The sequence below is a fragment of the Lepidochelys kempii genome, chromosome 8, assembly GCF_965140265.1.
Source record: "Lepidochelys kempii isolate rLepKem1 chromosome 8, rLepKem1.hap2, whole genome shotgun sequence".
Lineage (NCBI taxonomy): Eukaryota > Metazoa > Chordata > Testudines > Cheloniidae > Lepidochelys > Lepidochelys kempii.
In genome coordinates this window covers 108563046-108574657 of record NC_133263.1, presented here as the reverse complement: position 1 = coordinate 108574657, position 11612 = coordinate 108563046, and the positions used below count along the sequence as shown (strand labels likewise).

The 11612-nt window shown below is 43.8% G+C and overlaps 1 protein-coding gene across 11 annotated transcripts in view; it reads left to right on the top strand.

Annotated features, from left to right (window-relative positions):
* CFAP57 (cilia and flagella associated protein 57) overlaps window positions 1-11612 on the top strand; it is a 154079-nt gene that overhangs the window by 74291 nt on the left and 68176 nt on the right. For all 11 annotated transcript variants that reach the window (XR_012160518.1, XM_073358041.1, XM_073358038.1 and 8 more), the window contains 4 exons: window positions 772-933; window positions 1442-1597; window positions 8774-8867; window positions 11020-11210. Coding sequence is in view for 10 of the 11 variants with exons in the window: in XM_073358041.1 (XP_073214142.1) it covers window positions 772-933; window positions 1442-1597; window positions 8774-8867; window positions 11020-11210 (603 nt within the window). In the remaining variant the exon portion in view is untranslated. The remainder of the gene's footprint in view (window positions 1-771; window positions 934-1441; window positions 1598-8773; window positions 8868-11019; window positions 11211-11612) is intronic.

The window sequence follows — 11612 nt, the reverse complement described above, 5'->3', positions numbered from 1 at the left end:
TTTAAAAAAAAAAGCCAAATCCTTGCCCCTTTAAAATTCTCTGCAGAGGCTAGTTGTGTTAAGTATCTGTGACAGGGTGCTGGGCACAAACTCCCTGCCATGCCAGCCCCAATCAACGGGAATGGATTGGGGCTGGCTGAATAGCCCTGCCTGCCTGGCAACTAGGAACAGCTGCCAGCTTAATTAGCTAGGGGTATAAAGGCTGGGAGGAAGGAAGCCAGAGGGGGAAAGAGAAAGGTAAGAAGGACTGGTGGTTCTGGGCTGTTGCTGGTAAAGTCTGGCTGTAAAACCCTGTACAGAGATAGTAAGCTGGTGGTGGGAAAGAACTATAAATAAAATACATGGGTGATTGCATTGACCTGAGGTGTCCCTGTTTGGTTTTGTGAGGACAGAAGAGGCAGAAGTAAGAGGGGCCCAGCTGTGCCTTGCTACAGTATCAATGTCAGAAAAGTGGGCCCTTGACCTAGGATCTTGTCTGTACTAGATTTGTAATTTTTTTCCTGCCATTCTAGTAATATTTGTGCAGTTCCACTGCTGACAAAAGTGCTAGTATAGACAGGGCCCAGGGGCTGCTAGTGTTCTAGCTACCCTGTCGTCTAGACTTGGTGGTTAAATAGCTGGGCTACATTTGCATTCTCACCACAACTTCACTGATAGTAATAATGATAGGAACTCTTAGGGGGGGAAAATCTAGTGTAGATATAACCTATATCTCTCCCCTATCCTATATCTTTTCTACTCTTTTTATTCTGCTGTCTCTTCCCTCCTTAGATGTCCATAACATGTGATGACCAATTTCTGCTGACCGTCTCCGAGGATGGCTGCCTGCTTATCTGGAAAGTGTATGATAAGGAAGGGCGGGGTCTGAAACGGGAGAAGGAAGTGGGATATGCTGATGAGGTGCTGATCACAAAAACAGATATGGAAGAGAAGGTATGAACAAGTTAAGAATACAGATCCTACACTCTCTCCTCAGACTCCCAGTCTAGACATTATGACCTACATTTACAGAATGTTGTGACCAGCTCCGTCTCCACTACACAATAGCTGAGTGGACTGACCACAGTATAATTCAGAAGGAGAGGCTACACCCAAACAGCTGGTGCTACCAATATTGATATGCAAAGAGTAGTAGCAGCTCCCATTTCAGTGAGGGTGAAGAGTAGGGGCCCTATGCCTTGGTCAACTGATTATAGACTCTGAGAACAGTTTGAGTGGAGAGGGCAGAAGCAGGATTTCTATTTACCCTCTTATAAGGCCAAGGTTCAAAATTAAGATTTTTTCCGTTTCAGTGGTACATTCACCTCCAAATGGGCAAAATATTTGAAAATGTTCTGGAAACTCTCAGTGCCATGGTGCTATCTGCAGCAGTAGTACCCTCAAGGAATTGTAGTTACTAGTAAATAACCTCTTATCAATCTTATTGTCTTTTTCATGGCAGACTCAAGTCATGCTAGAACTGAAGACTCGTGTGGAGGAACTGAAGATGGAAAACGAGTACCAGTTACGACTCAAGGACATGAACTATAATGAGAAGATGAAGGAATTAACAGAAAAATTTATCCAGGAGATGGAATCCCTTAAAACCAAAAATCAGGTATTGTTCACTGTGTAGCAGGAAATAGCAAGATATCTACTCTTATTGCTAGTGTTATAATGACAACTTGCATTATACAGCCATGGATTCCATTTGAAGTGCCTACAAAATCTGTTAGGAAAATCAAATTCCTCCTCCTATAGTCCCAGCTGCCAACTAGACATTGAGCCGTTGATCACTACGCATTGAGCCTGACTATCTAGCCAGCTTTCTATCCACTTTGTAGTCCATTCATCGAATCCATACTTCTTTAATTTGCTGGCAAGAATACTGTAGGAGACCATATCAAAAGCTTTGCTAAAGTCAAGGTATATCACGTCCACTGCTTTCCCCCTATCCACAGAGCCAGTTATCTCATCATAGAAAGCAATCAGGTTGGTCAGACATGACTTGCCCTTGGTGAATCCATGTTGACTGTTCCTGATCAACTTCCTCTCCTCCAAGTGCTTCAAAATGGATTCCTTGAGGACCTGCTCCATGATTTTGCTGGGGACTGAAGTGAGGTTGACCGGTCTGTAGTTCCCCGGATTCTCCTTCTTCCCTTTTAAAAAGATGGGCACTATATTTACCTTTTTCCAATGATCCGGGACCTCCTCTGATCACCATGAGTTTTCAAAGATAATGGCCAATGGCTTTGCAATCGCATCAGCCAACTTCCTCAGCACCCTCAGATGCACTGCATCTGCCCCCATGTACTTGTGCATGTCCAGCTTTTCTAAATAGTCCTTGATCTGCTCTTTCACCACTGTAGGCTGCTCACCTCCTCCCTATACTATGCTGCCCAATGCAGCAGTCTGGGAGCTGACCTTGTTCGTAAAAAAGAATGAGAAGTACTTGTGGCACCTTAGAGACTAACAAATTTATTTGAGCATATGCTTTCGTTGTCTGTGAAGACCAAGGCAAAAAAGCATGGAGTACTTCAGCTTTATCCACATCTGTAACTAGGTTGCCTCCCCCATTCAGTAAGGGTCCCATGCTTTCCCTGACCACCTTGTTGCTAACAAACCTGTAGAAACCATTCTTGTTACTCTTCACATCCCTTGCTAGCTGCAACTCCAGTTGTGCTTTGGGCTTCCTGATTACACCCCTACATGCTCGAGCAATATTTTTATACTCCTCCCTGGTCATCTGTCCGAGTTTCCACTTCTTGTAAGCTTCCTTTTTGTGTTTAAGCTCACCAAAGATTTCTCTGTTAAGCCAAGCTGGTCACCTGCCATATTTGCTATTCTTTCTGCACATTGGGATAGTTTGTTCCTGTACCCTCAGTAAGGCTTCTTTAAAATACAGCCAGCTCTCCTGGATACCTTTCCCCATTCATATTCGCCTCCCAGGGGATCCTGCCCATCAGTTCCTTGAGGGATTCAAAGTCTGCTTTTCTGAAGTCCAGGGTCCATATTCTGCTGCTCTCCTTTCTTCCTTTTGTCAGGATCCTGAACTCTAACATCTCATGACCACCGTTGCCCAGATTGCCACCCACTTCTACTTCTCCTACCAATTTTTCCCTATTTGAGCAGCAGGTCAAGAGGAGCATGGATCCTAGTTGGTTCCTCCAGGACTTGCACCAGGAAGTTGTCCATAACACTCCAAAAACTGCTCTACAGTATTCCTCTTACAGCATATGTCAGGGTGATTGAAGTCCCGCATGAGAACCAGGGCCTCTGATCTGGAAACTTCTATTAGTTGCATGAAGAAAGTCTCATCTTCCTGGTCTGGTGGTCTATAGCAGAGGCCCACCACAACATTACCCTTGTTGCTCTAAACTTAATCCAAAGACTCTCAACAGGCTTTTCTCCAGTTTCATATTGGAGCGCTGAACAATCATACTGCTCTCTTACTTACAGTGCAACTCCTCCACCTTTTCTCCCCCACATGTCCTTCCTGAACAGTTTCTATCCATCCATGACAGTGCTCCAGTCATGTGAATTACCCCACTGTTATTCCAATCACATCATAGTTCCTTGACTGTGCCAGAACTTCCAATTCTTCCTGCTTATTTCCCAGGCTTCTTGCGTTCATGAACAGGCACCTAAGATAACTAGCCGATTGCCCTGCTTTCTCAGTATGAATCAGGAGGCCTACCCTGTTGCACCTTCCTCTTTGTATTTCCTCCCGGTATCCCACTTCCCCACTGACCTCAGGGCTTAGGTCTCCATCCCCCGGCGAACCTAGTTTAAAGCCCTCCTCACTAGGTTAGCAAGCCTGCCTATGAAGATGCTCTTCCCTCTCTTCACTAGATGGATTCCATCTCTTCCTAGTGGTCCTTCTTCCTGGAACAACATCCCATGGTCGAAGAATCCAAAGCCCTCTCCGACACCACCAGCGTAACCACGCATTTACCTCCACAATTCAGTGGTCCCTACCTGGGCCTTTTCCTTCAACAGGGAGGATGGACAAGAACACAATATGCACCTCAAACTCCTTCATCCTTCTTCCCAGAGCCACATAGTATGCAGTGACCCTGCTCAAGGTCATTCTTGGCATTATTATTGGTGCCTATGTGGAGAAGTAGGAAGGGGTTGCGGTCCGAGGGCTTGATCCACAGCAGAGGTGTTGCTGATACCGTGGTCGGAAGACCTGATGTATGTGAACACCCTGACCCTTGTGATTCCCAGAGAACTCTGCTAACTCAGATAGGACTTGCCCAAGCTAATCCTCATAGCTCCAGTGTGGCCCAGGCAATTCTGGCTCACAGATCTGCTGAACCTGTCTGTATCTCAACCCAGAACCTTACTTCTGTACCCAGATTTGCTGTCTCAGAACCAAAGACAAAGCCTACACCTGAATTTGGCATCCCTGCATCTTACAGCAAGGTGAGTGGATGTCAATGACAGAACAGACATACTCTTGTCAAGTTAGTGAAGTTCTAATATATAGCAGAAAGAATCAATAAGACAAACCTACATGGCAAAATGGAAGATATTTTCTCAGATGCTACCAGAAATCAGTGGCACCTCATCACTTTTCAATTCCTCAAATATTTGACTAATTATTAAATGGAAATACAAGAACCTATCACTCAGTTCTGTCAAGGTGCACCTGGTAATTATCTCTGTTATCATACACTGGTGCAGGGGCATTCAATTTTTTTCTCATCCATTGGTAATTAGGTTCCTGAAAAGCCTAGTTAAGGTATTCTCCTCACTCAAGGAAACTATCCCTATTGGAGGACTCAAGCCTGGTACTTTCAGCCCTCATGAGGCCAGTGTTTAAAGCCATGGCCTTTTCTTCCCTGCTTCACCTTTCCAGGAAAGTGGCATTTCTGCTTACTATAACTTCTGCTAGAAGAGTTGGGGAAATTCAGATATTGACTGCTGATCTGACTTTTACAATAGTTCGCTTAGACAGTGTATCCATGAAGACCCACCATAAATTTCTCCCTGAGGTAGTGACAGAATTTCACCTACATCAACAAATACATCTCTCATTCATTCTTCCCAAAACCTCACTGAGCTGAGGCAGCATTGCACATTCTGACATCAGGAGAGTCCTGGCCTACCACCTGAACAGGGTGAAACTAGGGCTGTCAATTAATCAGTTAATCATGTGAGTTAACTCAAAACAATTAATCTTGATCGATCACCGTTTTAATCGCGCTATTAAACAATAGAATTCCAATTGAAATTTATTAAATATTTTGGATATTTTCTACTTTTTCATATATTGTATTCTGTGTTGTAATTGAAATCAAAGTGTATATTTTATTACAAATATTTGCACTGTAAAAATAATAAACAAAAGAAATACTTTTTTCAATTCACCTCATAGGTACTATAGTTCAGTCTCTTTATTGTGACAAACGTTTGTTTGTTTGTTTGTTCTTTTTGAGTGCAGTTACGTAACAACGTAAAACTTCAGCGCCTACAGTCCACTCAGTCCTACTTGTTTGTCTTAGCGATTGGCTGAAAGAGAAGTTTGTTTTACATTTACAGGCGGTAATGCTGCCCTCTTATTATTTACAGTGTCACCAGAAAGTGAGAACAGGCATTTGCATGGCACTTTTGTAGCTAGCATTGCAAGATATTTATGTGCCAGGTATGCTAAACATTTGCATGCCCCTTCATGCTTCGGCCACCGTTCCGGAGGATATGCTTCCATGCTGATGACGCTCATTTTTAAAAAAAAAAAAAAAAAAAAAAAAGTGTTAATTAAATTTGTGACTGAACTCTTTAGGGGAGAATTCTATGTCCCCCTGCTCTGTTTTACCCACATTCTGCCATATTTCATGTTATAGCAATCTCGGATGATGACCCAGCACGTGTTGTTCACTTTAAGAACACTTTCACTGCAGATTTCACAAAATGCAAAGAAGGTACCAATGTGAGATTTCTAAAGCTAGCTACAGCACTCGACCCAATGTTTAAGAAGCTGAAGTGCCTTCCAAAATCTGAGAGGGACAAGGTGTGGAGCATACTCTCAGAAGTCTTAAAAGAGCAACACTCCGATAGGGAAACTACAGAATCCGAACCACCAAAAAAGAAAATCAACCTTCTTTTGGTGGCATCTGACTCAGCTGATGAAAATGAACATGCCTCGGACCACACTGCTTTGAATTGTTATCAAGCAGAACCCATCACCAGCTTGGAGGCATGTCCTCTGGAATGGTGGTTGAAGCCTGAAGCACTAAAGATTTTTATGTCCCATCTGGCACTAAATATCTTGCAACGCTGGCTACAACACTGCCTTGCAAACACCTGTTCTCACTTTCAGGTGACATTGTAAACAAAAAGCAGGCAGCATTATCTCCTGCAAATGTAAACAAACTTGTTGAGCCAAACAAGTTTTAGGACTGAGTGGACTTGTAGGCTCTAAAATTTTACATTGTTTTATTTTTGAATGCAGTTTTTTGGTACATAATTCTACATTTGTAAGTTGCACTTTCATGGTAAAGAGATTCCACTACAGTACTTGTATTAGGTGAATTGGAAAATATTAATATTTTTACAGTGCAAATACTTCTAATCAAAAATAAATATAAAGTGAGCAATTTGCACTTGCATTGTGTGTTGTATTTGAAATCAGTATATTTGAAAATCTAGAAAACATCCAAAAATATTTAAATAAATTGGTATTCTATTGTTTAGCAGTGTGATTAATCATGATTGGTGTATTTTTTTTTTTTTAAGTCACTTGACAGCCCTAGCCGAAACCCTTTAGAAAATCTATCAAGACCACTTGTCTATGTAGCAGAAAGGTCAAAAGGCTCTGCAATTTCATCTCTGAGATTGCAAAACTGGATTTCTGATTGTGTCAGAACATGATATGACATAGCCAAGGTAGAACCACTATCCACACTCATTACCCATTCTACTGGAGCGCAAGACTCTTCAGCAGCTCACTGCAAAAATCTACCAGTGTTAGATATCTGTAAAGCAGCTGGGTAGGCATCAGTACACATGATCACAAGGCACTATGCTCTAACTGAGGCTTCCAGATGCTGCATTTGGTAAAGACAGGTTTCAGAGTAGCAGCCATGTTAGTCTGTATTCGCAAAAAGAAAAGGAGTACTTGTGGCACCTGAGAGACTAACCAATTTATTTGAGCATAAGCTTTCATGAGCTACAGCTCACTTCATCGGATGCATTCCAATGAAGTGAGCTGTAGCTCACAAAAGCTTATGCTCAAATAAATTTTAGTCTCTAAGGTGCCACAAGTACTCCTTTTCTTTTTAGTAAAGAAGCTCTTCACTCATTGTTTAACTCCTCCAAGCTCCTATCTCATTAATGCAACTATTTCCTAGGAGTCGCCATCAGTGGAATGTGCATATAGATAAAGGAGAATGGGAAGTTAACTACCATATACACTACAGTTACTGGCATTCTTCAGGACATGTACATATACGCATTTCACAATCCACCCTTCCATCCCCTCTACATCAGCTTCCTCTTTGGGGATTCTGCAGTAAGAAGGAATCAAGTAGTGGCCAACACATTCGTGAATGCTTCATCCTTATGCCCTCGCTGAAGAGCATGAGGACTGGGAGGAGGACACATACACATTATATGGATACAGCTGGCCAGAAAAGTCTCTGATCTTGAGCTCTTGAGGTGCATGCACATCATCTGTGGAATGGGCATATGGATAACACATCTCAAGAACTCCTCTTAAGATGTAGGGTAAATAACCTCCCAATGATTTTATTTCAATCCGTAGCACCCCTTTGGAATGTTGTAGCATAAGGGTACATCTACACTGCAATTAGACACTCATGGCTGGCCTATGCCAGCTGACTAAGGCTCACAGGGCTCAGTCTGCAATGCTACTTAATTGCAGTGTAGGCTCAGGCTGCAGCCTGAGCATTGAAGCTCTCCCATCTCACAAGGCCCTAGAGCTCAGACTCCAGCCCAAGCCCAGAAGTCTACACTAAACAGCCCTTCTGCCTTACCCTGCAAGCCCGAGTCAGTTGGCACAGGCCAGGTGCAAGTTTTTAATTGCAGTGTAGACATATCCTAAGTGGGCATTCCTAGAGCTGTAAGGATATCTCAACTATATAGAATTCATGGGCCAACTGTACTCTGTTCATCTTATTCTGCCCCAAATGCCAGGATCTTAGAGCTTAAAGGTTTCTGCAGACAAGATGTTAAAATCCTGCACCAGTTGGCATGCTGGGCATCTGAGGAAACGATTTACAAAGAAGGAGATGAGGTCCCTAGTGGCATTATGGAGGGACAGTGTATAAGCCTCACCTGAGTAAGACTTGCAAAGTAGGTTTCCTGTTACTCACAAGCTTTTCTAACTTTTCAGTAGATAGAGATCTATGTAGCTCTATGCCAGTGGTTCTCAACCTGCGGGCCAATCAGCACAGAGCTGTGGCCCATGTGACATCCTCAGGGCCATGCAGGTAGTATTGGAGGTGGCCCACATGACCCATTGTGGGCCACGCATGCGGCCCACAATGGTAAATAGGTTGAGAACCACTGCTTTATGCTATACTCTAAGAACTCCATTTACTACTCTGTAACTTGGTTTTCCTTTGCTTTTTAGTCTGTCCCTTCTGGATTCATTTGCCCTGAAGGCTGTGTTATCTTAGTGACCCCTGCAGTCTCACTCTGAAAAGGGCAGAGCTACACAGTCCACTCTTTCTTTGATTTATTTCCCCCCCTAGGCAGGCATTTGAGGGATCTGGAGGTTGGTTTGCTGTTTTCAGATGAAAACTTCATCTGTTTATATTTTTTCCAGGTGTTAAAGGCAGAGAAAGAAAAGCAGGAACTGCAGTACCAGGAGCAGCTGTCTGAGCTGATGGAAAAACAGTCCAGGGAGGTGCAGGACCTAGGTTAGGACACATAGAAATATGTACAGCCAGAATGGGAGGAACTGAATTGAACTCATGGCAAATGATGAAGTGGAGAGGGAAAGTCCGTTTAAAAAATGTGCGGCACATGAGCGAAATGGTGCAAAACCTTAAGGAACGCCGGGTATCGCTGTTATTATCTAGAATTATTTTAATTGAGTTGTATTGTGGTAACACCCAAAATGTGATCTCAATTTGAAAAAAAACAAAGAGTAAGAAGGGACAGGTATGAACCAGAGAGGTGGGGCAATAAGGAATGACAGGCAGGTAAAGAAGGTTGGGGGGAATCATCTAGGTAGCACCTGGGGAGACTGGAATGGCAGAAGACTCCTACAGCAACGGAGTAGAGAAATCTATGTATATGAGTGTCATAAATATAAAGGGAAGGGTAAACCCCTTTGAAATCCCTCCTGGCCAGGGGAAAGCTCCTCTCACCTGTAAAGGGTTAAGAAGCTAAAGGTAACCTCGCTGGCACCTGACCAAAATGACCAATGAGGAGACAAGATACTTTCAAAAGCTGGGAGGAGGGAGAGAAACAAAGGGTCTGTGTGTCTGTCTATATTCTGTCTTTGCCGGGGATAGACCAGGAATGGAGTCTTAGAACTTTTAGTAAGTAATCTAGCTAGGTACGTGTTAGATTATGATTTCTTTAAATGGCTGAGAAAAGAACTGTGCTGAATAGAATAACTATTTCTGTCTGTGTATCTTTTTTGTAACTTAAGGTTTTGCCTAGAGGGGTTCTCTATGTTTTGAATCTAATTACCCTGTAAGGTATCTACCATCCTGATTTTACAGGGGGGGGGGATTTCTTTATTTCTATTTACTTCTATTTTTATTAAAAATCTTCTTGTAAGAAAACTGAATGCTTTTTCATTGTTCTCAGATCCAAGGGTTTGGGTCTGTGGTCACCTATGCAAATTGGTGAGGCTTTTTATCCAACATTTCCCAGGAGAGGGGGGGTGCAAGTGTTGGGAGGATTGTTCATTGTTCTTAAGATCCAAGGGTCTGGGTCTGTAGTCACCTAGGCAAACTGGTGAGGCTTTTTACCAAACCTTGTCCAGGAAGTGGGGTGCAAGGTTTTGGGAAGTATTTTGGGGGGAAAGACGTGTCCAAACAGCTCTTCCCCAGTAACCGGTATAAGTTTGGTGGTGGTAGCAGCCAATCCAAGGACAAAGGGTGGAATATTTTGTACTTTGGGGAAGTTTTGACCTAAGCTGGTAAAGATAAGCTTAGGAGGTTTTTCATGCAGGTCCCCACACCTGTACCCTAGAGTTCAGAGTGGGGGAGGAACCTTGACAATGAGTGCCAGGAAAATGGAGGAATTCAAAGAAACGCTGGAGATACGGGGAAAGGCAAGGCAAGGCAGTGGCATTTGGCAACAGCAGATGTTCATGCTTTGGGATTGAGCACATCACAAGGAGAGAGGAGAGTGAAACTGTGATGCTTGTTCAAGTACAGTTCTCCTCTACAAACTGACTGAGTAAAAATGACACAATCTTACCTCTCATTCAGTGAGGAAACCAGTATGCAGTGCACCCTGCACAGCACAGAAGTAGCTAGGCCCAAAAGTCATATTTAAGATCAGTGTTCCCTCTAATTTTTCCCACATGTGCAGAATGAATTTTGTTATATGCACCTATATGGAGGTGATGTGTGACACACAGCAAAATTCATGTGGTGGGGGGTGGGGCCAAAGGGTTCAGAGGGATGAGAGGGGACTCAGAGTTGGGGCAGAGGGTTGGGGTGCAGGGTTGTGAGGGCTCTGGGGTGGGAGCAGGGATGAGGAGTTCAGGGTTGGGGTAGAGGGTTGGGATGCAGGCTCTGGGATGGGGCTGGGGCAAAGGGTTGGGTTTGGAGGGTGAGGGCTCTGGCTGGGGATGCGGGCTCTGGGGTGCAGGCTGTCCCAGAGCTACAGCAGGGAGATAGGACCCCCCCCCCCCCCGACCAGCTCTCTCTCTCCACAGCAGCACCTGGGCACCATGCATTTGAAGAAGTGGGTTTTTTACCCACGAAAGATTGTGCCCAGGTTCTGTTCATCTGTTCATCTTTACAATGCCACCGGACTCCTCGTTTTTATAGAAGAACAGGACATATCTTCCTGCCATTAGCATTGTCATTTCCATCTTGTTCCCAGAATCTGGCAACAACCAGAAACTTTTGTTAGAATATGAAAAATACCAGGAGCTGCAAGTGAAATCCCAGCGGATGCAGGAAGAATACGAGAAGCAGCTACATGATATGGAGGAGACCAAGAACCAGGCCCTGGAGGAGCTGACAGAATATTATGAGGCCAAACTGCATGAGAAAACCACCTTGCTGGAGGAGGTATGAACTACACACATGCCTTGGGCTGCTGACTGTATCCTATTTCTAATTGTAGTAACACGTCTTCCAAAGCCAAGGGAGGTGTACCTTCTGCACCTAGGGCCCTGTCCCTGATAGCGGGCAAATGAGTGCTCAGGAAGCAGGGGCTTTCTTACTGCTCTTCTGAGTTAGCTGGGGCATATGCCTTCAGTAAGTACCATTCTAAGGCAGTTGTCTGCCCATGATATTTCTCTTCCTGCCTCTCCATCCGTTTGGAAGGGTGTGCCTTAGGATCTCTACCTGTCTGCATGACTTTTTTATTCATAGAATCATAGGACTGGAAGGGACCTTGAGAAGTCATCTAATCTAATCCCCTGCACTCATGGCAGGACTAAGTGTTATCTATTAACATCTAAGTATCAG